Source organism: Vipera ursinii, assembly GCF_947247035.1.
Source record: "Vipera ursinii genome assembly, chromosome: 15".
Taxonomy (NCBI): domain Eukaryota; kingdom Metazoa; phylum Chordata; class Lepidosauria; order Squamata; family Viperidae; genus Vipera; species Vipera ursinii.
In genome coordinates this window covers 229002-254860 of record NC_139528.1, presented here as the reverse complement: position 1 = coordinate 254860, position 25859 = coordinate 229002, and the positions used below count along the sequence as shown (strand labels likewise).

Below are 25859 nucleotides of genomic sequence, written 5' to 3'. Positions count from 1 at the left end.
CGACCGTTCGGAAGGGCCTCCGCGGTGCTCCGCTTCTCAGCCTGCCACTCCGCTTAGCTGTTCTTCCTTGGGGGTCGGGGCTGGGGGAAGAGACCCTCGGCCGGCCCAGTGTCCAAAGACTCTCTGAGACCCCTTCCTCCCTGCTTCCTCTCAGCCTGTGCTGGCGTCGCCTGGAGGAAAGGCCCTTCCTCCCCCACTGCCCGTGGCTCCCCTGGGGTCCAGAGGCTGAGCTGGGCATGGGCAGGAGGACCCCCCCCCTGCCCAGGCTTGAGAGGCAGAGGGCCGAGGGCAGCAGCCGAGAGGCAATGGCGGAGCTTCTGTGCCCGGACCAGCTGGCTGGCCCTGAGCTGAAACCCCCCCTGGCAGAAGCGGCAGCCATCTTTTGGAGGCCACGGAGACTGGAGCCTCTCTGTGGCCAAGAGGCCAGCGGCTCCCAACCAGTGGCGACAAATGCTTGGCCGATATGGGGCAGAGTCAGTGGCCGTCCCTAAAACTCCTCGGGGGACATTCAGGGGAAAAGCAGGGCGCCCAGAGAGAACCTCTGGGGGACTTTTTCACTGTGGGGAAAACTCCCTGGGCCTCCTGACACACTGGGCTGGGAAGGGCCGCTGTTCCCCTCCCGCAGCTTCTCTGGCCACTTCCTGCCCGGAATGGAACAAGAAATGTCCTCTGAGTGAGACCGAAAGAAGAAGCCCGGAGGTGCTGGGTTCCCCCCCTGCCCTCCAGCAGGGCCAGGGGGGAAATTAAGAGGAGGAAGCCCCCTTTCACACGAGTTCAGCCACTTCCGGTTGGTAGCTGTGGGGGGGAGAGAAATTGGGTTCACAATAGCATGGTTACTCATTACTTAACTGTGGAGATTCATTAGTGGTTTTGATATGGCTTGGGTGGCTGAGCCCATGAGAGGCAGAGAGAGAGAGAGCGGACTTTGGGGTTAAGGATGGGCAGTAGAAGAGCCTTAAAATGCCCCCCAACAGCGATGGAGGTGGTTTCTTTCTCCCGTTTCTTTCTGTGACTTCCTTGGGAAGAGACGGTGGATACGCCAAGGTGACGGTGCCCCAAAGTCTGGAGGAGCTACTGCCAGTTCTGTCACCTGCCTTCACAGCCCCACACCCCCTCCCACCCTAAGGTTCTCTCCACCTTAAAGCACCTCAGAGAAAGTTTAGCCAGAGGCCCCCCCCAAAAAAACCCCCTTCTCTGCCTGTTTCCCCCACAGGAAGGATTCCTCTGCTGCCCGTGTCTCCATCACCCACAACACATGTGCATGAAAAGCTTTTACCAGAGTTGATATTAATAGACTGGCAATGCTCTTTGTGCATTTTTTATGGGGGGGAGGAGGAAAAAGCTGACAGCACTGATGCAAATGTGAACTTTGCCGAAGGAATTGTGGGGAGTTCTGCCTGCTGCCCTCCGTGACCCCTTTGGGGGACAAGGGAGGGTCCCTCCAGAGGGAGAGGCATGGATCCTCTCCTTGGATCACTTGGAAAATCAGACTTTTCCAGTAGACCAAAAAGGAGCTGCTTATCAATTCCCTTTCAGCCCTGCACCCCCAGTTCTGCACCCTGCTTCCAGTAAGCAATATAAAGCAAAGGATTGTCTGTCCACTGTTGGCAGCTGTATGGAGGTAAACTGCCCCTGGCCACGGAGGTTTAATTAAAGGCCGCTAGAGGCGCCACAGATGGGCTAATCCTGTTCCTTGACTCTTCTCCAGGGCAAATCCCCTCCCTTCCTCTTCAGCTTCTCTCTCTTGGCCTCGTTTCTCCCTTCCATGAAATGGGAGTAACCGCAGCACCGTCCCTCCAAGGGCAGCCAAGGCCAGTCCTGGAATGACCGCAGAGCCAGCGGGTTCCTAAGTGCTGCGGGGATGATGGATGGACGCAGCATTTTTCCGTTGCCAGAGATGCAAACTTGGACGGAAGGCTGCATATTCTTCCTGATTAGCATATATTATTCATAGAGACCATCAAGAAGCACAAACAGTGCTGGGGTGGGGGTGGGGTAGCCTTTAATGGGTTGCCCTTGGCTGTTTGGGCTGCCCCCAGAGGCTATCAGCCTCCAGCCGTGGGAGCTGCGTGGCCTTTCCATGTTCTCTGGAGGGGGAATCGGCGCCCGTTGGCACCCCTCCAGCTGCTCCTTGTGGCTCCCTGGCAGGGTGGGAGCTGTGTGGCATTGGCCCTTTTTGGGTGCACAGTTTCCATGCCAGAAAAATTGAGCTGTTTCCCTCCCTCCTCCCCAGTCACAGAGCATTCCAGAGTTCCTGATCCAAAAACCTGCGTGCCAAAGAAGGGGCAGGAGGGAGTGTTCCATTTTTTTAATCATTTTGGTTTGATCTGTACAAAGGTGTTGAAAAATATACAAATTGTACATTAGGCCCCTCACTGCCTACTGAGCTGGCTCCCCCCCCCCCACTTCACTAAGGAGAGCAGGAAAACAGCCCGAATCTCTTTGCCCCCCGCAGCTCCAAAGTTAATTTTCATCTGATTTTTACTGCTGGCGCATCTTTCGCTTCTTTAACTAATTCACCAAAATGACTCAAAATTTCTCTTCCTAAACAGTGGAGCTTGAAGGGTTCAGCAAAAGATCGGTTCCTGACACCAAAGAACTAGGACAGCAAAATCCCCTTCCTTGGCTCTCTTCGTGTAAAAGGAGAAGAATCACTTGGGGAACAGTTTTGAAGGGATGTTATCTTGCCAATCACTTTTTCTGCTTTTGTTCTTTGCACACGGCTGAATATCTTTGTAAATTAAACTGCTGCCCTCTAGTGATTTGGGCTTATCTGCCTGAAAAGATGAGAGCCTTGTTGCCACGGGAGACTGGAGGGGAGATGTTGCCGCCCCAAGGTCTGGATGGGAAGGGGGGGCGGGGGTGTTTGTAAAGATTCCACCTTTTCTGCAGCCCGCAGAGTCAGGGACGCCGTGGTGACCTCCCCTGATAAGGGCGGCCTTGGCCAATAAGGAGCCCTCAAAGCCAAAGCAGAAAGCAAGGAGCGACGGCAAGGCCGAGTCTCGGGGTGCACGATGGGAAATTCCTCTAGCCTTCAGGCAGTGCTAGCAGTGCCTCGGCTGATGCTCGCCACCCTTCCAGGACCAGGAAGGGACTCGGCACCATCCCGGGAAAAGGTAGCCTTCTCCCCTGGCATCTGGCAGATTGAACCAGAGGGCAGACGGAGGGGCCTTTGGAGAAAATCCAGGGCAGACGGGGGCCCGGAGGGGGCCGTGAGCAGAGGGAGTGTGGTCAGACTGCGGTGAGGGCCTTGGACGTAAATAAGATCAATATAAAAATATTTCCTGGCTAGGGCTGGGGCGTTTTCGTGCAGGCCAAAGGTGCTGCTGTTGGGTCAGCTGTGGTGCCGAAGGACAAGATGGGACCTGGGTGGAGCCCCCCAGATGGGCCCGCCTTGCACGAAAAATGGGAGGGGCCAGCCCTTAGTCATCGTCATCGTCGTCGTCGTCATCATCGTCGTCGTCGTCGTCGTCTTCGGTGTTTATCTCCCCTTCCAGCACATCCTCGATCCAGTCTTCCAGCTCCTCCGCAGAGGGCAGGTCCTCCTCATCGTCCATGTCCATCCAGACACTGTCGGCCTGGGGGGGGAGGAAATTGGAGGAAAGAGCTGCTGGGGGGGGAAGCCCAGGCCCCCTGGCTCTGCCCCCTGGCTGGCTCCAGTGACCGGGCTTTAAGGGCTTCTGCTCGCTCTGCCCGTCATCTCTGCCCCCCCAAGGCTCAGTCCAGCGGCCCCCCATCACCCCAGCAGGCCCCCTTGCCAGCTTCCCTAGAACCTCGGCCAGCTGCTCTGCACCGAACACTTTGGGAAGCTGTCAGGCACCCATCGCCAGACTGTGCCGGATGGATCTGGCCTCTGACCACCAAGAGGCAGCCACGTGTGTCTGGATGTACTCACGTCCGTCACGTTGACAATGCCAATCTGAGGCCGGGACAGGTCAATGCCGAAGGTTTTCTCCCAGTATGGGATCAGCTGCGAAGGAAGCAAAGAGGGGGGAGTGAGCGCCTGGGGGGGAACTTCCTGGGTTTGGTTGGGATGGCTGGAATGGGGGGGCAGCCTTTGGACTGTGGGGTAAAGAGCCCCTTCCAGGTGTTACCCGCCCCTTGGACGTGGAAGGAACCAGCGGGTGGGGGACCCTGCCGGCTTTTCTCCCACGCCCCTCACCTGGTGGCCCTCTGCAGCCCTGCCCTGCCGCCAATCAAAAGATCTGCCCACCCACAAATGCCCGCCTCCACAGCCGGCTTTCCAAGGGGCAGCTAAAGGGATGCCAGCCTGGAGCAGCCCAAACTTTGCAGGGCAGGAGGGAAGCAGAGTGAGGTGCCAGGGGAAAAGGCACCCAGAAGGTTCCCAGGGTGGCCCCTAAAAGCCCCCTCCCCCCATTTTAAAGGGCACAGCAGACTCTTCACCAGTGGGAATTCCTCTGGATCGATCCAGATGACGCTGAGATCTGGGTTGTCTGTGTTGTCTTGGGCGACTTCTTTCAGGATCTCTAGGAACTCGTAACCATCTGAGGAGAGAGAAGGGGGGGTGGGGGGGATTAAGGGGCTGCCTTTGGCCCCATCAGCCTTCTTGCTTGCAGCCCCTGAATGGCGCCCCCCCTCGCCTCCTCCTCCCCCGTCGGCAGAGGTCTCCTTTTCCACAGAAGCAGCTCTGGCCAAGGGCAGCCCCATGGTGGAAGGGAACCAGCAGCCAAGGGACATTCTCCAGATGCTCCTTGCAGGCCGGAGGGATGCTTGACTGAGCAAGCAACATGAGTGTGACCTGCGTGTCGAGAAGCAAGAGGCGTTTCACCCCTCTTGCACAAACCTGGTTTATAGCTGGAGAAATGGTGGCGGAGAAGGGAATATAGAATGCAGAACAAGAGGGTTGGAAGGGACCTTGGAGGTCTTCCAGTCCAACCCCCTGCTCAGGCAGGATATTCCTTCTTAGTTCCAGGTTGCTTCTCTCCTCTATTCGTCTCCATCCGTTGTTTCTTGTCCTTGGGGAGTCAACACAGGACGACACCCACCCACCCCCAATCTAGAGTGACTTACCAGGATCGTCTTCCTCTGCGAAGGCCACAATGTGGATGCCATCAATGTCGTCTTCCTGGATGGAGGGGAAGGGCAGATTGGCTCACTCTGGGCGACTTTATTGCTCTCTTGGCTATTTGTTACTGGCAGACAGCCCCCCCCAAGGAGGAGAAGCAAGCAGCAGGACCCCCCATTCAGAGCACCCCGAATTCTGCAAACAAGCCAGGGTTCAGCTGAGGGCCCCCAAAAGTTCCCATGGCTTGTAAATGAGCCATTGTGGTCGAAGCAGGGCTTCGGCAAGGCACCCAGGTATGCCCCCTTGCACGAGGTCTGGGCAGCACTGGTAATGGGGGGGGAGAGGGGGCTTTTCCCAGACAGACCTGCCATGTCTGTTGGAGGGTTCAAAGGGGACCAGTTGGTGCCTTTGAATGTTTAAAGGTAAACAGGGAAAATATATTTATAATTTATTACCTGGCCAGCACAAAGTATCTGTTTTCACCGGAATTGCTGGCTTTGTGTTGATTCTTTATTATTCATGGGAAGCCGATACTGGGTTCCAATTATGGAGGAGGGAGGGGAGGGAGGGGTCTGAGTTTGGAGTTCCACCTTCTGCTAGCTGTGAAGCTATTGGGGGGGGGCATGGGCAAGCTGCCCTCCCCGACTTTCTCCTTTGCCTTCAGTGCTTGCCTTAGGCCCCCTCCCTCCCGCCCCTCTCCTTGTCCTGGCAACTCCTTCTGCTCCTGGTGCAAGCCTCTGTGCCTGGAGCCCCATCGTCCCCTGCCCCTCTCCTCCTGTTCAGGTGCAAAGGTCAGCAGGGCAGAGCAGCAGGAACTGTCTCAGCTGAGGGAAAGGCCCTGTCTGCTTCCTCCCCTCCTCCCGTCCCCAGAGAGCTTCGTCCTCCCTCGTGGGGTCTCTGGGGACTGGGACGGAAAGGACGCAGCTTTTAAGCCAGCCAGCCACCAGCAGCCTGCACGTGAGACCCACATAAACGGCCGCAAGAAAGCCAGTCTTGCAGCAATTGTGCCCAGCTTAGCCGCAATCTAGCCAGCAGCTCAGCAACTTTCCTTTGGGGACGTTTCAGTCCTCACCTAGTTACTTCGGCTGCCCTTCCAGAAGGGCCTTGTCCCAGGAGAGAGCCTGCTTCCTCTTCCCTGGGAACATACTTAGGAATGGGGAAGGGGCTCTTCCTGCCTGGCACCCCCCCCGCCCCTTTTCAGGTCTATGAACGTACCCACGTTTCATACATGCTGTCTGGGTGCAGCTTCCTCAGCGTTGGCCTGCAAGAGAGAGACAGACGGAGGAAAAGAGCAGGGTGAGGGCAGAAGGGCAGCAGAGACCAGCAAGGTCTGTTCAGGCCGGACAAGGTAAAGACACCCCCCCCCCACCGGTGAAGGCTATTTTCTTGGCAGCGGGCCAGGGAAAGTTTTTTGGACTTCCCAGTCCAAGGATTCCCCACCTGAATATTAAGCAGCTCCAACCCTATTTAGCAAGTAGCAGGCAGGTGCTTGCTGTGTAATGACACGCCTGCAGTCATTACAAAACCCCTTCGTTATAGGCCGGCCTTGGCGTCCCTGGCTTCTAGCAGCTGAATCTCTCTGGAGGGAGTGTCCGGGTCAGCGCCAAAGAGGGCTTTTGAGGCAGCAGCCTGCCCCCTTTTCTTCCAATCAGAGACCTGCCACCCTGGGTGCCCTCTTTTTGTATGGGCCATCATGCAGAGGCCCCCTTAGTAGGCTGGGGAGAGCCCCCTGCTCGGGGATGGGAGGAGGGGGAGGACCCATTTGAGACGTGTTCCCCAACTGGGGGGAGGGTCAGGAGTAAGGGGCTCCAAAATGCCATCTTCTTTGCAAGGCTCTTAATCGGGGGGGCATCCTTTCTGGGCATCTGATCCCATTGGGAAGCAATCCCAAGAGAGCCTCTCTCCTCTCCGGGGCCAGGGCTTTTATGGGCCGATGTGCACCACCAGCCCCTGCGCAAGGCCCAAGGAGAGGAACCGGCCAACCATTGGGGCCAAATGTGTGCCGTTTCCATGGCAGCCGGAGGAGGAAGAAGAGAAGAACAAGGCAGGGATGCTGCTGCTGATGCTGGGAAGACGGCTGCCATGGCAACCGAGGAAGGTCTCCCCATTGCGCCAGGTACAGCGAGTTGCCGGGGAGCCCCCCCTCCCCCTAGGGCAGGGGGGCAGCGAGGCTTCACCTCTTGTGCTCTTCCAAGAACTGGACTATTTCCTCCTCGCTGTTCGGCTTGTCCGGGATGGTGACTGGCTTCTCCATAAAGGGCTCGTAGTAGTCAATCTCGTTCAGCTTCAGAGACAGCTTCTTCGCCACCTGCCAAGACAGAAGAGAGCGGGTTGGATGGGCAGAGCTTCCTGGGATGGGGGGGGAGTTTCCACAGCTGCCTCCTGCCCTAGCACTCCCTGAAAAGGCACGGACTTTGACCCCAGAATTCTGGCTCTTGGCTGGGGAACATTGGGAGTTGAGGTCCACTGGTCTCAAAGCTGCCATGTCTCTCTCTCTCTCTCTCTCATACCTTGCTGTCAAACGTTGCAAAGAAAGGGATGTAAGGGTGGAATTCTTCAGCAGCATCTACATAGGCCTTGAAATCTGGAAGAGAAGGCAAAGGGTCTCCCCTGGTAGCCCCAGCAGACCAGCCCCCTCCTTACATTGGCATCCTGGGTCTGGTGGCCTGAAATTTCTTCATCATTGGCCCTACCCCACCCAGCTTTCCATCTTGGATTTTACGACCTGGGTGTCCTGAACCCCATTTCTCCTGGGACCCCCTCCCCCCTGATCCACTCACGCTCAGAGTCCTCGTTCTTGAAGTAACCGATGAGTTTGGGCTCATCCTCGATATTCTCAAATGCTTCAACCTCATTTTCTCCATCGATAAACTCCACAGGGTCCTCCAGGACCTGCAGGGAAGGGCGAGGGTGAGGCCTTGGCTTGCTCTCTGGCCAAATCTGCCTGGCTGACACGGGGTGGTTCTGCCAAGAGTCCTGGGCTTTTCTGAGGGCAGGCTGGCAGGGGAATTCTGGGAGTTGGGCCACACATCTTGGGGGTTGAGGTTGAGAAACGCTGGTTTAGAGGGTGGCCATCAGCACCCTGGACAGGGCCTGGGAGTCAGCAGCTCTGGCCCCCTATTAGTCTCAGGGAGTTCAGAACCAACTGGGGGGAGGGGGGCAGGAGGAGTTACTCCCAGCCCCCTTCCCCTCCCCCCCAGGATACTGCAGGAACCCTTCCTTGGGTGACACAGCTCCAAATGGACCCCCCTCCTCAGCCAGTGCTTCCCACTGGCCTGGATAAGATTGCGATGGAGACGAGTGCAATGAAGCCCAATTGAGGGCAGCAAGATCCGAGCTGGCTCAGCTGCAGAACCTGGGCAGTCTTCAGGCCGGGATGGGGAGGGAAGATGGCCAGACAAGCCTTTTGAGGGGTGGGAGTGTGCCCATGGACCACCAGCAGGGTGGGCTGGAAAGAGCCTCCTCTTTGGTTCTCCTGCCTTTGTGTTGGGGGTCTTTTCCCCCTGTAAAGAGGGGAAGGGGGCTGCAGGGGGCTGGGAAGACAGTTGCTACTTACGTCAAGGAGAAACTCCACCAAGGTGTCGGCTGAAAATTCCCCGTCGTATTCGATGACTTCGTCCTCCTTGAACACGTACACACTGTCTTCTTCCGCCAGGCCTGCGGGGGAGGCCAAAGAGGGGTCAGCCAGAGGCTGTCTTTGGACCTTTGAGCATGAAGACTGGCAACCTGGTTCTGACAAAGTGGGCATCCCGTGCCAGGGTGGATCGGTATACAAAGGGCGGAGGCATTTGCTTTCCATCTGGTCCTTCTCAGGCAACTGGGGCTCAGAAGAGCCAACTTCTGCCCTGGGGCAAGTCGCTTGGACTGTGAGCTTTGGGGGGCACAGACCCACTCATCTAGGGAACCCCAAAAGTCCCTTAGAAGGAAGCGGGCGTTGAATGAACCCAGAGCCTGGCAGTTTTCACTGCCCCCTGGTGGCCTCCGACGTTCGCTCTGCTTCCACCAGCAGAAAAGATTCCTAGGTGGGCCCTAATCGGAACTCGTCTCCAGCTTGGGCAAGGGGGAAGCGGGCCTCTTGCGTCTTCAGGGAGGGTCTTCTGATTAGCCAAGGAAGGTCTCCGTGGCCGCCAATCATTACCTAATTTTTTGGCCACCGCAGCGTCCTTCTCTGCGTCCACCAGGCCAAAGCCGATCCCCTTCTCCTCCAGGACTTGGGCTGCTAACTGGGAGGAAGAGCCGCAGGCGGCAGACAGGCGGAGAGAGAGAGGGAGGGAAGAGAAAGGGAATGAAAGCACCGCAGAAAGGATTTCCGGAAGGATTTCTGGGGAGGGGACCCAGAACTATGGATTTATTAAGCCTTGACACCCCCTGGCTCCCAGCCCCCCACAGCAGCCCGAAGGGCTTCTCGATGTTTTTAACCGTTGCCAAAGGCGACTGTTCAACGAAGGCTGCGGGTCGCCTTGCTCCTCCTAAACTTTGCCAAAGCTTTCAGAAAGGGGGGCTGCCTCCTCTTTTTCCTCTGGCTGCTTTAACCTTGGATCGCGGCAAGGGAGAACAGCTGCGCTGGATGCCGGTGGCCATCCGGTCAGGGATGAAAGTGGGTGGATGCAGTTGCTGGGGGGGGACCCAACCCAACCGCTGATTGCTGGACTGTTCTTCCCGAGCCGCGTTGAGGGGCTCCAAGGAGCGCTGGAGGCCCAGGTCCCCCTCCTTCAGGCTCAGAGGCCCTTTTTCAGACGCTCACAGGCTGGTCTTCTCTCAGAATCGCTTCAGCTCTCCCCCCCCCCCCCGTTAGAGGGGGTAGATTCTTTCCGGCTCCTGAAATCTGGGTCAGGCCTTTGATGGGGAAGCAGGTGCCCCCCCCGACCATGCATAAATGCAGGCCCCCGCCTGGGCATCTGGAGACAAAGTAAGGGTCCAGTCCGGTGAGGGTTCGGGTCATCAGAGCTGATCTCCCGGGCAACCCTCAGCCAGAGTGGGGAGGTCACTTCAATGTGGTTTCTGGCGAAAGCCAGATTTCTGGGCCAGGGTCTCTGGGCTGACCCAGCAGGGGCCTGTTTTTGATTTGCCCATCTTCGCACCATTGCTGCAAACACAAGGACTAGTGGCATGAAAATCCTAGTTTGGACCACAGTTATTCCCAGTGCAGGGCTACTGCCTGCCGCCTTCTCCTTCTCCCCACCTTTTCTCAGCCCTCTCCCTCTTTTGGCCCTCCCCACTTCCTCCCTGAATGCGGCAGCTCCCTGGGGTCAATTTTTAGGGTGGTCCTGCTTGCAGTCACAGCACCTCCTTCCCTCCCCCAGGCTGCTCTGGCTTTACTGCCCCCTCCCCACAACATTCCCAAGGAGGTGGGCCTGGCCGCTTCCCCTTCCAGGGGCTCCAATTTTGGAGGTGGCAAATTTAGCCTGGTGACCTCCCCTGCCCCACTTGATGCCCCTTGCCCTGGCAGAGAGAAGGGCCAATATCGGCCAGAGGACCCGCATTAATGGGTTCAAGGGAGGCAGTTAAACTGTGCCTTTCAAATGCCCGTCCCACCTCCCGAATGCTAGACTGCTACAGTAAGCGATGACGTCCATCCCTCACCGCCTCCCCCTGACCCGCGGTTCCTGAAGCCCCTGTGCTCTGCCTTTGAAGACCACCTCCTGCTCCTCGCCCTCAGCCCCTACCTCCAGGATCAGCTCCTCCATCTCAAACTGCCTCTGCGAAGCCTTGTCATCCCCCACCGGCTCGTGGTAGAGCAGCGCCAGCACCTCGTACTTCTTCAGGACGGCCTTGTAGTTCTTCATATTGACGTCGATGACGCGGTCGATGCCGTCATACTCGGGGAAATCCAGCCCCTCCTCGCCACGGGCCCCGGGGCCGGCCAAGGCCAGCAGCAGAGCGGCCAAGATAAGGCCGAGCCACTTCATCCTGCCGTGAAGGGGCTCCGGGGGTCCTTCCCCACGGTGAGAGAGAGAGACAGAGAGAGATGGCTGCCCGGGCTTCCCTTCCTGCCTCCCCTCCCTCTCGCGGCTCCTGGTCAGGTGCGGGCCGGGCCGGGCGCTGGCTGGGCTGGCGGCTCTTGGCTGACGCAGGCAGGTGCCCGGGACTGGCCGAGGAGGAGGAGGGCGACGACCACACGGAGGGGCGCGGAGCTCCAAAGGCGGAGGAGCCAAGCTCCAGGCAGCGCATAAAAGACCCTTGGGGGGGAGGGCTCTGGGGCTGGAGGGCCGTCTTATCCACAGATATTTGGCACCGTCCCCAGCTGGCCCCCTCTTGCTCCTGCCTATATATGTCAATGGGGAGAAGGAAGGGAGCAGGCCGCCTGATGGGGAGTGCCAGCCCCCCCGCGGACCCCCGCGGACCCCCTTTGCACAGGGGCTACCAGGGGCCAGGCTTTCCCCCCCACGATGGGTCCCTCCGGCTTTCTCCCCTCTTCCCCCCGGCCCGCATAGGAGGGCATCTTCTTATCGCCATATTAAGGAAGGGGGGCAGAGAAGGAGGCATGCGGGGCAGGGCAAGACGGCACGGCTAAAAATAAGAGGAGATGACTCGGAGGTAAATCAAGACCGGCTTGTGCGGATGGCAGGGAAATTAGAGAGGGGCGGGGGGGGTGGCCTGGACACTGTACGCCAGATGCCTGGGGGCTCTTGAGTTACAGGGGGCAGTTAGGTAAGTGTGTGAGAGGGGGGGCTCAGGGAGCTGCTCCTTCTGCGCCTTGGCTCTTCCAGGCGTCTCTGGCCGGCAGCCTCCGGCCGGCCAGCAGATCCAGACGCAGCCGCTGTGCTGGGAGGCTGGCGTGGAGAGCAGCTCGGGCAGAGGCCACCGTGCCCGGGTACCACAGGCGGTGGGCCAGGCCTTCCAGAGGACCATCCCGGCTTCTGATGGGCACGCTGCCTCCGGGAGAGCTCCGGGCAGGGAAGGAACAGCCTCTGCTCACCACCCACCAGGCCTCGGCTGGTGGAGAGAGCCTCGCTCTGGGCAAAGAGATCCCCGAGGTCCCCGGCAAGCCCTGGCTGAGATTGGGGGCCGAGGCGGTGTTGGCCTGTGAGCGAGGCTCCTGCTCTGCCACCTCTTGAGCGGGTATGGGTGGCCCTGGGCAGCCGCTTTGCCGCCTGGGCAGGCAGAGAAACCGAGGCCCTAAAACACAGGCAGGGGCTTCCCGTTCACGTGGGCTGGCCGTGGGGTGCACAGGGGCTGGTCTCTGGCAAAGCTGGCAAAGCTAAGAGGCCTCAGGATGTGCCCGGCACAGAAAGCATCCCTCTGCCCTCCCCGGCCCTGACCAAGCCGCCGCCTCTAAGTTGGAGAAGCGAGCAGCAGATGCCAAAGAAACCGGATCGGCTCTTCCAGGAGAGAAACGGGGCTGGGCTGCGGCCTTGCGCTCCTCCTGCCCGAGCGACCCGGGTGCAGGGCAGAGCACAGATCGGGGGGGGGGGGGAGCTGATCTCAGGTTCTGTGCTTCAGTTTGACTTTGGGAGGGTGTCACAGGCCCAGTTTGGGGGGCAGCTCAAAAGCACATGGTGCTCCACCAAGCCTGTGTGTGCTGAGCCGAGGGCGGCTTGCGGGCATCCCGGCTAAGGCTGGAGGGTGGCATCCCTGGTTGGCATCTGAGGCCCCCGGCGGGCTCAGGCTTGCAAAGGCCTCAGCAGCTCGGCCCAGGCTCTCCAACCCCACTGAAGTTCAAGGGAAAGGAAAGGAGGCCACGTGGGGTAAACCCCCTCCCCAGTGCAAGAGGATAGGCAGTTTCTCTGGAGGGGGGAATACAGCATCCTTGATAAGGGCTTCCCCCTCCCACCCCCCACCCCAATCGACGGCTCCTTAGTGCCCCCAGGAGCAGGCTTTTTCCAAGTGACCTTGAGTCTGGGCATTTTTAATCCCAGGTGGACATTGATACCCCCAGCCCCGGGAGAGTGAGCAAAACCCAAACCCTCCTCCATCCGGCTGCTGCTTCAGTCCTCCTCCGCTGCTGTTCCCCCCCCCTCATTTTACATCCCCTTGAGTCAGCAGCTCCAGGAGAGGCCCTCTGGGGGGGAGGGGGGTTGTGGGGCAGGCAGAGATTTTCTTCTGCAAGTGAGAAACTAAGCTGGGCTCACAGATGGGGAGACACCCCAGCTGGCAGGGCAAGCTCTGGCATTTCTTTGGCCAAGGGTGAGTCTCTTCAGAGGATGACGCTGTCGCAAAGCGGGGTGGGCAGCTAGCTCTCGCCTCTGTCTTGGCCCAATGTGGGGCTGAGCCTCGGCCCCAGTTGCTGCCCCGGCCCAGCTGGCCTTGGTCCCTTGGTGTCCTGCCCCGCAGGTGAGCACTTCCGCCTGCCAGCGAGACAACACGCTTGTGCCTGGCTGTGTGGACTGTCACTTGTGATTTAGAGCCTCCTTTGCCCGCCGTCCCCGGGAGGATGACAGGAACGTTGAGGTGACCTGAAGCCTCCACCCCACATTGCCAGCTGGATGCCGGCAGAGCTGGCACGTCCTTCTCCCTGTGCCGTAAAGGGAGGGGGCATGTCGTCACAGGAGATGCACTTCAGCTGCAGAACAAAAGTGGGCCAGCCTCTCCACCACTCTCAGGGGCTGGAAGTCCCCCTGCTTCCCCCCCCGTCCCCTTCAAACCTCTTGAGGGGCTGGCCAATGTCACTGCCTCCGCCGGGCAGCCTTTGACTGCACCTCTTCCCCCCCCCAGGTCCCCGAAGGGCCCACCCTTCCGGGAAAGACTTCCCCTCTCTTTTGGAGACTTTGCTAGGTGCAAAACCCAGGAATTTCTCTGTGGGGCAGAAGAGCAGAGCCAGACCCCCAGATGCCTGGGGTCCTGCCCCAAGAATCCCCCGTCGTATTTACTGCGGCTAAAGGGGAAGATGGTCCAAAACATGAGGGGGGGGGCAATCATCACTCGATGGATGTTGAACTTTAATGGGGAGGTGATTCTTTCCAGTATTCCCAGTTCCCATCACCACATCCAAGGCTGTGGGAAGTCTGGGACCCTCCTGAAATACACCCCCCAAGTTGGGGCACTGCCCCTCTAAAAATCGGGGGGAGGGACCTGCCTGGTGCAGTGAGGCAAGGCTGGGCTTTCGGCTGTCTTTAAGGCAAGCTATGTCCTGGTGGCTATTTTTAGCCCAGTCCGGCCGTCCAGCAGCTGCCGTTATTTTAATCCGTGTTTTAATCGGTGCCAAATGCTGCTGGGGCTGAGCTGAAGTCAGCCGGGGCTATTTTGGCCCTTTCTGCTGACCCACCACCTTCCCTTTAATCCGCTGCCTGGCTGTTCTTTCCCAGAGGCACCTGGCCCCAGGACACCTGGGGGGCAGAATGAAATGGCTGGGGAAGGGGGGAGGATACGTCCATCACCTCTGCTCTGGGGGAAAAGGCCCTTCTGTGGGGGTCAGCAAAGGGCCCCCCAAACGTTGCTCCGGAGGGGCCTCTTCTGCTTTGGTCAAGCAGCAATGTGGACACCCAGCAATCCATCCACCGTGGTCGATGCAGTCACACACACACACACACACTCCCCAAATGATGGAGGAGTTGCCTTTTCTCCTTTCCTGAGAAAGCGAGGCAAGCCTCTTCCATCCCGGGGCAGAGATGGTTCGGATGGGGGCCCCCAGGCCAGGACGGGGCTGAAGAAGACACCGCTCCCACCAGCTGGTCCAAGGGGCTGCCAGCTCCACGGCCTCCGTCACTTCCTTGGTCCAAACTTTCAGTTGCCCAACCTCTGCCCTCTTTCCTCAGGTCTCCCCTTTCCAACCGTGGTGCTGCCTTCTGGGGGGCAGACCCCCATTTCTAGACCCCAAGTGTTCTTCCTGAATGAAGCAGCCTGGGGGGCGGGAATGGCAGGATTATGTTTATTGCATCTTTCAGCTACTCATTGGGTTACAGGCTGTGAGGGGCTGGATCCGAGGGTGGGGCTGCGCCCTTCCGCTCTGGGCTTAATAATAGGTCTCCTTCTCCACCCAACCTGGAAAGGAAGGAAGGAACGAAAGGCAGTCAACAGCCCAGGAGAGAGAGAGAGCCGAGCCCCCAGACCACCATCCAACCAGCCTGTCTTCCCTCGGGTTACATAACCCACTCCATTTCTATGCTGCTTCCTTCCTGAGGCAGGACTCCAAAGCCCATGGTTCTGCGAAGAGGCTGAGAGCAGCACCTGGAAGACCAGGTGCCTTGGGGGGCTGCATCTGCCCCCTTGCCCCTCTGGTGGGCCAGCACAAAAGATGCCAATCCAGTCCCCCCCACGCCCAGCCCCTGGGGGAGGTGGGGAGTCATGGGGGCGCACTCACCCCCTGGGTAGCGCCGCAGGAGCAGCTTCCGGACCTCGTCATAGATGAAGATGAGGAGGCTGTAGGGGAAGGCGCAGAACCACCAGGTGACCCTGCAAGAGGCGAGGGAGAGCTGGCACGGAGGGGGCACCCGGCACGCAGGGCATGGGGGCTGGAGGCGGGTGGGAAGGAGCCCCGTGCTTGGGGGGGAAGAGCAGCCCCACTCACTTGAGGGGGTACATCCGGAGGGCCACCCCCATCCCAGGGCAGTACGACAGGAAGGCAGCCAGAGCGGTTTCCTCCAGGAGCCCGAAGATCAGGATCTTGTTCCTGGGAGGGAGGAAGAGACGGAGGCTCAGAGGTGTCCCTGGGGGGGGGGTGTCGTTCACGGTGGACAATGGCAGGGGCAGGGGCAGTCTAGCTCCGGACATGACTTCTGGGAAAGGGCTGTTCTAGTGGCCTTGAAGCCTGGACAGGGATTCCTACAAGCCAAGGAGGAAGGAGGGCTCCCCAAAGGTCATCTAGCCTGCCTCATCTGTGGAAGGCGCCCAGCGCTCACTTCATGCCCTGCTGGAAGACAGAATTCCGGCGTGTCTTGCAGATGATCAGGTCGGCCCACTGCACCACCACGATGCTGGCGAAGAAGGCCGTATGGCAGGTGAACTCCACCACCTTCCGCTGCTCGTACGTCTGCCAGGAGAGAACACACACCGCCCAGTGGGGACATCTGGAGAGGCAGACCCCTCCCTACAAAGGCCCCCTCATCTGCCTCCAGTGAGGCCCACCAAGCTGTTCCTGCAGACAGAAGCCCCCTTATGCTACAGGAAGTGGCAGCCAAGGCCAGAGGCCTCCCGACTCACCCACTCCTGGCCGTAGCTGTCCTCAAGGTCATTTTTGGAACGGTCATCCCAGTCTAAGCGGATGCCCAGCAAGGTGGTGGGCAGGAACCCATTCTCAGCCAGGATGACAAAATAGGTGAAGAAGCCCCCCAGGGCCTGGATCATGCCTGGGGAGACATACCGGGGTCCTCTTAGGTTCTTGGCCGAGCCCCCTCCTCTGACGCTGAGCCACGGGCACCCCTGGCCCAAGCAGGCCTGGCTCACCAATCTGCCCGTAGGCCATGCTGATCAGGCGCTCGTTCACCAGCTTGTCCGTCTTCGGGTTCCTCGGCTGCCTTTTCATGATGTCGCTCTCGGCTGCCTCGTAGGCGAGGGAGATGGCAGGCACCTGAGGAGGAATGCGGTGGATCCTTCAGACGGGGAGTTCAGCTTGAAATCCCTCGAAGGAAGCCGGCCAGACTCACCATGTCCGTGCCCAGGTCAATGCACAGGATGGTGACGGTGCCCAAGGGCAGCGGGATGTTGGCAATGATGAACAAGAGGAAGGGGGTGATCTCAGGAATGTTGCTGGTGAGCGTGTAGGCGATGGATTTCTTCAGGTTGTCAAAGATCAGCCGGCCTGTTGGGGGATGCAGCGGAGTGGGACCCCTGCAGGCAATCCCCTGGTGTCCCCCCTTTGGCTCCCGTGGGACACACACCTTCCTCCACCCCCGTCACGATGGAGGCAAAGTTGTCGTCCAGGAGGATCATGTCCGCTGCCTGCTTGGAGACATCTGAGCCGGCGATGCCCATGGCAATCCCGATGTCTGCTTTCTTGAGGGCGGGGGAGTCGTTCACCCCATCCCCCGTCACGGCCACTATGGCCCCCTACAGGGCCAAGGGGGGGTTAATGGTGGATGATGCCCCACAGCCTTCTCCCAGTTCGCTGAGCCTAGGAGCATCGAACCCCCTATTTCTGGCTTCAGACAAGACCCCTGTCCCCAATAAGAAGACCAGGCCAATGATAACAAAGTCCAGCACTACGGCTACCTCTTGGGCTTCATTGACCTGATGAAGCGGCGCCTTGTGTGGACACATCCACTGAGCCTTGCCTGGCTGATGGGTCCCTCCTGCCCGCTGTGTGCTGCCCCAAAGAGCCAAGCGGCCCCACCTGCCTCTGGCACCCTTCCACGATGATCAGCTTCTGCTGGGGGGACGTGCGGGCAAAGACGATCTCCGTGTGGTTCTTCAGGATATCGTCCAGGTGTTCGTGAGGCATGTCCTTCAGATCAGAGCCATGGACCACACAGGCTTTGGCTTCCCTAAGTGGAGACACCCGGCAGTGTGAACAGGGGCAGCACAGGGACCCCGAGGGATGGAGCAGCTTGGAGGAGGAGGGGCTGACCTACCGAGGGTTGACCTGGTTGATGGGAATGTTCAGCCGGATGGCGATGTCTTCCACGGTCTCGTTGCCTTCGGAGATGATGCCCACCCCCTTGGCGATGGCCTTGGCTGTGATGGGGTGGTCGCCCGTCACCATGATCACCTGCCGGGAGAGAGTTGAAGCATCTCCAAGGACTTTCTTCAAAGGAAGCCTCCAGTCCAGAGTCTCCTCCCTGCTATGGGGCTGCCCCATGAGTTTCCTCTCTCAGGCCGGTCTCTCTTACCAGCGCACCCCCACTGGGGAATGCAGGGGCCGCGTGCAACTGAGGGAGCGTGCTGTGCCCACAGTCGGCTCACCTTGATCCCAGCGCTTCGGCATTTCCCCACTGCATCTGGCACGGCCGCTCGAGGGGGGTCAATCATGGACATGAGCCCCACAAAGCAGAGGTTGGTGATCGGGAAGTTGACCTCTTCCGCGTCGAACTTGAAGCCGCGAGGAAACTGGTCTTCCGGCAGGTAGAACTGGCAGAAGCCTGAGACAGAGGAGGCTGTGTGAGAGGCCAGAGACACGTGGCGCAGCTTCCCCAGCCCTCTTTGCTCAAGCCCTCTAGGGGTATTCCTGAGCACAGCCCCCCAGGTGAGCAGGGCGCAGGCCTCACCCAGCACCCTCTCGCCCAGCCCGCCCAGCTCCAGGTAGGCGTTCTGGAAGGCGTCGCGCATCTCCTCGTCCAGGGGCACCTCCTGTCCTTGGAGGAGGATGGTGGAGCAGCGGTCAAGGATGCGCTCGGGGGCCCCCTTCATCACCAGCACGTACCCGCTCGGCTTGTCTTCTGGCTCGTGGATGGAGAGCTGGAGGGGGGAGCAGAAGCTGCTGAGCCCTGGAGGGCCTGAAGCACACTGCCCCCCTCCCCAAAGAGGCAGGCTAGCAGGGCCGGGTGGGGGGAGACCTGGGCTTCGGTCTGAAGGTGAAGGACACCCCCCGCCATTCTCCATTTTCTTGGGTGCTCTTTGGGACAGCCGAGGCCTCCCAACTGCCCCCCACTGGCCCGTTTCCTTCCTTCTGAGCCTCACCTGGTATTTGCTGGTGGAGTTGAAGGGGATCTCGGTCACTTTGGGGTTCCTGTCCCGCATCTTCTTGACGGAGCCGCAAGAGAGCTCGATGCACTTGAGGAGGGCGGACTCGGAGGCATCCCCGGCCGTGTCTCTCTGGCAAAAGGGGGAAGAGGAGCTGCCCAGGCCAGCTCAGCCCCAACTCCCAACCCAGCCCTGCTACCTTCAGAGGGAGGGAAGGGAAAGTCTCCCTCAGCTCAAGCTTGGCTGCTGCTGACTTCAGAAAGACTCAGGTGGGCTTTCTTGGCAAGGAAATGGGTGCCTTTTTCACTGCCCTGTTCAAGGCCTTTGCCAGCCTCCCACTCTCGGGATCTCCCAGTGGCCTTCCATCCAAGTTTAGGCCTGAGCAGCTTTCTCAAAATACGGAGAGCTTGACTAGGCTGCCCTCTAGTGGCCAAAGACAGGCATACCTTGGAAATGGGGATCTTGTCCTGTCCCGCCTTGAAGACAGCCCTGTTGCACAGCCCTGCGATGCGGGCCAGAGCTGTCCAGGTGGCTGAGCGCTTGTCAAAAGTTGCCCCTGGGGAGAGAAGGGGTCCCTTCAGGATTTCAGGCTTCGTGTTTCAGGGATTAAACCTCATCAGTGTAAGCATGCCCTCTGCAGATGCTCAGAGACGCTTTTTCATTCTTGTGCTCAGGTCCAATTTTGAGTGCGCTCCCCAAAGCCACCCTGCCCTGACTGGAGGCCACAGCCTCTCAGAGACGGTCTGGGCGGGCACTGAGCCCTCACCGGTTTGGTCCTCGGTGGTGTCTGCCTCGTGAATCTGGTTGTCGAACCACATGTGGGCCACAGTCATGCGGTTCTGGGTGAGGGTGCCGGTCTTGTCCGAGCAGATGGTGGAGGTGGAGCCCAGTGTCTCCACGGCCTCCAGGTTCTTCACCAAGCAGTTCTTCCGTGCCATGCGCTTGGCGGTCAGCGTCAGGCAGACCTGTCGTTCGAGAAGGGGGAGGGGAGATCGGTTGGGGAGGGTCCATGGCCACCGTGCTCCAGACCAGAGACGCTTTGCATCTCCCATATTCCAGGAACCCAGCCAGGCCTTCCCAAGGGCCTCAAGGCCGATACTGCAAGAAAAACGGCTTCACGGCAAGGAAATAGCCACACCTGCACGGAAGGCAGGACTCCGGCCCTCTGGAGGTCCACAATGTCTTCAGCATCTCTCCCTTTCCTTCTGCCACACCAGCCCCGTCTTTGGAGGATCCTCCCCCTTTGCATCACCAGGCGGTGGGATCTCCCCTATTTTTCTGGAGAACAGCCCCTCCTCACCCACAATGAGCCACTGGTACCACCTACTGTGACGGTGGCCAAGAGGCCCTCGGGCACATTGGCCACTATGATGCCAATCAGGAAGATGACCGCCTCCAGCCAGGTGTAGCCCAGGATGAGAGACAGGATGAAGAAGGACATGCCCAGGAAGACGGCCACCCCGGTGATGATGCGGATGAAGTGCTCGATCTCCATGGCGATGGGGGTGCGGCCCACCGACAGACCGGATGCCAGGGAGGCGATGCGCCCCATCACGGTCCGGTCCCCGGTGGAGATGACGATGCCACGTGCAGTGCCTGGCAGGGGGAGAGAGGAGGGTGAGGGCAGCCATCAACCCCTACTTATCTGCCTCTCCCTCAACCGACCTGGACCTCCTCTGGCCTCGTGGAGCCTTTCACCTTCCACACAGTTGGTGGAGAAGAAGCAGATGTTGCGCGTCTCCAGGGGGTTCTCGTGGGTGAACTCCGGGGACCGCGTCTGAGGCTCCGACTCGCCCGTCAGGGAGGAGTTGTCCACCTGTCCAGGAGAGAAGTGTGAGAATGGCTGCCCAAGCCTGAGGGCCAGGGGCCTCCTGGAAGGGGCACCCCCGTGAGTGGCAGTGCACCAGCAGCGGCCCTGGGCCAAGCCAAGGAAGCTGAAGGGCAGAGCGGAGAAGACCTCGGCTCCTTCTCCGAGCGAGGCCTCCCCAGACTCCCAGGGGAGCCCCAGACTGGCCACTCTCACCTTGCACCCATGTGAGGAAATCACCCTCAGGTCAGCAGGAATCCGGTCCCCGCCGCGCACCTCCACCAGATCCCCCACCACCACACCTTCCGCGTTGATCTGGATCTTCTCACCTTCCCGGATGACCAGGGCTTGCTGTTGGGGGAGACAGACCATCCTGGGGGGGGCACTGCTCCTATCCCCACCCGCTGCCCTCCCTTGGCAGGAATAGAGGGTCTCTGGCAAGGGCCCGAGGGGCTGACGAGGGCTTGGGGGTTCCCTAGGCCTCCAGCGCTGGCCCTCGCGCGCACCTTCCTTCAAAAGGGAGGAAGGGCGGCTCACCTGAGGCACCATGTTTTTGAAGGAGTCCATAATTTTGGAGCTCTTGGCCTCCTGGTAGTAGGAGAAGCAGCCGGTGACGATGACCACGGCTGCCAGCACCACACCCAGGTACAGCTGGGAAGAAGCGTTTGGAAAGAGAGGAAATCCAGGGTGAACAGGGGGATCTGGCCAACCGCCTCGACAAATCTCCTTCCTTGATGCTTCTCCAGCCAGGCGGTGCGCTGGTACCCCAAGGGGGTCCTGAACTGCAACTCCCAGCATGGCTCTTGGCTGAGCACAAGGGCTGAGGTTGCTGGGAATTGTAGTCTAAGCACAACCGCAGGCTCTTCAGTTGGGGATCTGGCTGCTTTTATACAGCGCAAAGAATAAGCCAGGGAGTGAGGGGAATGGTTCAACCTCCAGAAACGATAGTGGCAGTGAACCAGGAAAGAGCGGGGGGGGGGCTGTTTCTCCTAAGTCTCACTGAGGTCCTATCACATCTTCCTCGGCTGGCATGGTCAACACCGAGGGATGCTGGGAACTGTAGTGCAGCCGCACACCTGACGGTCCTTTTTTGTTCCTCCTTGTGTTGGACCAATAAATCAAGTGGAAAGGTCCTCCTTCGCCCTGATAGGTCACCCCAGAGTGAGTCATGTGATCCTCCCTGGCTGCCTATTAAAGGCTTGTGGTCTGCTGGGGTTGTGTTGGCGAGCCAGCTCTTTTCCCCTTGACCTGCCAGCGTCCAGGGGGGAATGGTCAGTCTCAGGGAAGACCTTCTGCTCTCTTTCTCTGCAGCCCTGAGGCTGCAACCCTCTGCCCTCTGTCTTCTAGAGCCGGTGGTCTTGATGGCCTCGCCTCTTGCAGACCCATCCTGGAAGGGGGGGGAGAAAAGTCTCCTTGAAAAATAAGTAAGGGGCAAGTGGGGCCGGACAGCTGCAGCCTCACGGAGTGTTCTTGCCTTCCCCGGAAGCCGCTGGGCTTTTATTTACAGAAATGGGTCAGACAGACTCCTAAGCAAAGCGGTTTGACCGTCCTTCTTTCCCTATGAAAAACTGGTTCAGGGAAGCCTTCCCAGGGGTGTGTGTGTGTGGGTGTGGGTGTGTGTGTATCCTCCATTTCAAAAAGAGACATTTGCGAAGGAGCAGGAGGCTGACTCGGCTTCTGACCGTTGCTGGAATTGATTTGCTGCCTAGGGGCTCCTAAAGGGGGTCTTGCTCCTCATAAAGGAATGTCTGCCTCAAAGGAATGAAACCGTCTCCTGCAGGTCCAGGACAGACAGTCCTGCATTTTGCTGAGAGGGGCTCTTTCTTCGGTGCCCCCCCTTTCCTCTCTGACCCCCAGTTCTCATCACCAGTTCTTTGCCCCAGGAGCAAAACCTGATTGAAAATGAGAGAACACCCCCTCCCCAAACGAAGACTGTGCCCTTGCTGTCCTTTCTCAGCCTCTGCGGAGGGATTTGCCAGCCCAGCGCTGGAACTGGGCTCTGAGCTGCAATCCTAGCCATGTTCCCAAATAAGTGCAGCTGTTAAAAGCCATTTTTGGAGGAAAAAAAACAGGAGAAGATTAAAAATACACGGAAGGAAGTCCGGCCTTCCCTGGGGGGATTCTCTGGCAAATGCTGCTCTTGGGGCTGCAGTGAGGGAGGGGCCGGTCTGAGACTCCTCCTCCTGGCCTGGCTTTGAGCTGGGTCCTGGGGGGACCCTCTGCTCCTTTCCCGCCTGCTCCAGGGTTTCCCCTGGGTTCGGACGGTCTGTTCCCACAGCTCCACCTGCCCCTGAAAGAGCCTTCAGCTATTTTAGCAGCTGTTTTCCAGGCGGGGCAGGGAAGAAACGGCCTGGTCTGGCTGCCCCCTCGCCAGCTCAGAGGGAGTTGCTGTTTCGTTTGTGGAGAGGCCGAATAGTTTCCAAGTAGAGGAACCTTTCAGGGTCAGACAGCTACTAGAGCCTGGAGCCCTTTGCTGTCTCCCAACCCCCCCTTCCCTGCTTGTCCCCCCCCCAGTGTGTCCAGTGAAAAAGGGCCCTGGGGCTGCTTCGCCCTCCCCGGCCCTGCGTGAAAATTCAGTCTGTTTCACTCCGCTCAGCTGCCCTTCAGGGTTCTCATCTGGGGCAGCCTCTCCCCTCAGAACTCCACTTTAGAGGAGAACCCTCGCAGCCCCCCCCAAGGCGCAGGGAAGGTGCCCAGGGAAGCCTCCCACACTCGGCTCGCGGGCGCCTGGGGACTCACGTTGTCGTTGACCGGCTCATCCTCCATGGCCGCCTGGATGCTGTAGGCCAGGAAGCAAAGGAGGGCCCCGATCCACAGGAGGATGGAGAAGCCCCCGAAGAGCTGCCGGAAGAACTTGACCCACTCCGGGGTGGTGGGCGGGGGGGTGAGGGCGTTGGGGCCATCCTGGGCCAGGATCTCAGCTGCCCGGGTGTTGGTTAAGCCCTGCCGTGGCCAGGAAGAGGCAAGGGAGCGGCGGAGGAAGGGGTGAATTCACGGGGGGGGGGGGACAGAGAGAGACAGGTTGGGGTAAAGCCAAAGGCCGTTGGGGGGTGGAGTTCAGTCATTACGCACAAGACAAAACAGACAGAGTTCACGTGAAGCACAGCGAAAAATCACCCAGTGAAATAATAAATGGTTTAACTATTCATGCAGGTTAATGCCAACAGTAAAGTCTAGGAGAAGGATTCCCCCTCCCCCAGTGGGCAAAGCCTCCACAGGGCTGCAGCTCAGTTACAGCCAAAATGGTTTTTCCGGTTCCCCTCCTGGGATTTAATGGGGGGGAGGGACCCAGGCCCTCCGATGTCCCAGTTTGCTCTGGCCCACACAGCAAACATCCTTGGGGAGGTTTCCGAGGAGTCCCTGGAGCAGGAAAGTGGGTGGGGAGCTGAGACGCAGCTGGATGGGACTCACCTTGGAGAGATCCACCTGGTACTTCCGGCTGATCTCGTCCAGAGAGAGCTTGTGATCGTCCTGGTGAAAGAGAGAAGCCCCGGAGAGCCTCAGAGCGGACGGGCACCCCCAGACTCGCCCTGCAAACCCTGACCATCTGTCGCCCCCAGAAGCGCTCCTCTGAAGCCTAGGCGATGGAGGCTGCTAAGGGGGGGCCACCAGCTGCCTCCCCCCCAACGCTGGCCAGGACCGGCCTTACCAGGTTCACTTCCTTCTTCAGCTCGTCCAGCTCTTTCTCCTTCTGCTTCTTCTTCCCGCCGCCATTCTCGGCCGTGGGGCCCTGGGGCGCCGACTCTCGCCCGGTCTGGGAGGGGGAGATGCCGTTGACAAGCTGGGCCAGGAGCAGCACAAACCTCGGGGGTCCCTCCCGCCTGCCTGCCTGCTTTGGGGTGGCAACTTAGCTCACCTCTAGGGGCGCCGAAAATGTGGGGGCTCAGAAGCCCCACTTTGGCACCCTTTCCCTGAATCTCCAGCAGCACGCAGGGTCTGTGCCGGGGTCAGGGCTGGATGCCCCTTTGCTGCTCCTGAGCTGTGCCCTCCCCAGCCTTTGGGCGTTCCTGCTTTCTGCCAGGATTACCACAGAACAATTTGCTCTGCTTGGTGACCCCCTATGGGGCTTTTATTGTCCTGGTATCTCTGGCCCCAAAGGACCCACCGGAAGGGCCGGGAGCTGCAATCCTGAGGCTGAAACCCGATGCCCCCCCACCCCCGTGTTGCCAAACTTCTGAAAACAACACGGGAGCAGGATGCACCCCTTCCTCCTTGGATGCAGTGCCCAGGTCTACCCACTGAGCGCCCCCCCCCCCAGTTCCAACCGCAGGGAGAAGCCGCTGCCTCTGGGCACGGAGGCCCTTCTGGGCGGAGGTACGTGCTGTGAACTTGCCCCCCTCTCTGCTAAAGCCGTCGACTCCTGGGGGGGGCATTCCAGCATGGGGGGGGAGCAAAGCCTTTCTGACATTCCTCTCCCAGCAGAGCCCCTCCCACATCCTCCTCCCCGAGGCGGAAAAGTTCCAAACTTTCTACAGAGCTGCTTTGCTCTTTCTCGGCTGCTTCTCTGCACCTGCTCCCGCCCCGCCACTTCCCAGGTGGGGGCCAGAAATGTGCATCAATCTGGGTGGGGGGGAGTAGGGTGTTTGCAATCTTTCTCTACCTTAGGCTGAGACCCAGACCCAACCTGCGCCCACATGCAGACCGGGAAAGGGGCTTCCAGTGACACCAGACTGAAGGGCGGGGATGCTGCCACAGACCCCCAAGTGCTCTCGAAAGGCTTCAAACGTCACCCCCAACTGCTAAAGCTCTGGCCTGGGGCTTCAGCAGCTGAGCCCGGCAGAGACACCCCCCCCCGGTGGGCCGCGAAGCCAAGGCTGGCTCTGGGACGAGAGTCCAACAGCCGGTGTCACTCATGCCTCCAGCTGGCATCTCTGCCACCCTGGCCCTGTCGGAGGGGGTCAGCCGGACTTTGCTGCCAGTTGAATTGGTGACCTCTGACTACACCGGCAGGCAGAGGGGTTTGGAAGGAGCGGCCAGGATTCTCGGGGCTCCCAAAGAAGAGAGGGGAGTTTTGGGCCCACTCAGTCCAGGCCCCCAGCTGCACCCACTGGCCCAGCCTGGAGCCATTTTTCCTTTGGGCTGGGTACCAGGTCTGTGCCACTGGTCTGCCCAACCACTCCACTGCTGCCTGGCCTTCCTGCCCCAGGATACTCACCCCTTTGCCCATTGTGCCCAGAGTGAGAGGGCCAACTGGATGTCAGTGGAGTCCCCCTTTCCTTAAATAGCTCTGGTTCCCCTCTGCTCCGCTCTCTCTTTCTCTGGGTAGAGGCACTGGCTGAAAGGGGATCTTGAAGGGAGGAAGGCTCCTCCCCTCATGGACCCTCCCCCTTTTCTCAGGCTTTCCCAACCTCTCCCCTCTTCCCCCCCCCCCCCCGCCACAGGCTGTTTTCAAGAGCAGAGAGTTGGTTCTGCCCACTCTCTGGCCCCGCTCAGTCCCTCTCTCCTGGCACAGAAGCCTCCCTGGGCACACTAGCCTGTTACTGGCAGCAGAAAAGCCCCCTTGCTGCATTAGAGGGGGGCTGGATAGAGGGG

The 25859-nt window shown here is 59.6% G+C and overlaps 2 protein-coding genes across 4 annotated transcripts; both read right to left on the bottom strand.

The window, feature by feature from the left end:
• Positions 1-2293: 2293 nt before the first annotated feature.
• CASQ1 (calsequestrin 1) lies at positions 2294-11253 on the bottom strand. The gene is made up of 11 exons (XM_083374664.1): positions 10693-11253; positions 9165-9249; positions 8583-8683; positions 7807-7918; positions 7537-7610; positions 7204-7334; positions 6242-6287; positions 5032-5086; positions 4405-4505; positions 3896-3970; positions 2294-3578 (listed from the first exon to the last, which is right to left on the bottom strand). The coding sequence occupies exons 1-11, from the start codon at positions 10933-10935 to the stop codon at positions 3423-3425; spliced, it is 1179 nt and encodes a 392-aa protein (XP_083230790.1). The 5' UTR covers positions 10936-11253; the 3' UTR covers positions 2294-3422.
• A 3561-nt stretch (positions 11254-14814) lies between these two features.
• Positions 14815-25589, bottom strand: LOC310647386 (sodium/potassium-transporting ATPase subunit alpha-2). Of its 3 annotated transcripts, XM_083374611.1 has the most exons (23): positions 25483-25589; positions 23977-24081; positions 23739-23798; positions 23067-23270; positions 20865-20978; positions 20544-20678; positions 20219-20336; positions 19848-20116; positions 19287-19485; positions 18967-19076; positions 18518-18652; positions 18106-18295; positions 17804-17979; positions 17473-17609; positions 17235-17385; positions 16783-16951; positions 16549-16703; positions 16349-16472; positions 16106-16251; positions 15805-15935; positions 15474-15575; positions 15267-15358; positions 14815-14947 (listed from the first exon to the last, which is right to left on the bottom strand). In XM_083374611.1, the coding sequence occupies exons 1-23, from the start codon at positions 25492-25494 to the stop codon at positions 14919-14921; spliced, it is 3063 nt and encodes a 1020-aa protein (XP_083230737.1). In that variant the 5' UTR covers positions 25495-25589; the 3' UTR covers positions 14815-14918. The 3 variants fall into 3 exon arrangements, with proteins under 3 accessions (XP_083230737.1, XP_083230739.1, XP_083230738.1); XM_083374613.1 differs by lacking the exon at positions 15805-15935; XM_083374612.1 differs by lacking the exon at positions 20544-20678.
• Positions 25590-25859: the final 270 nt, after the last annotated feature.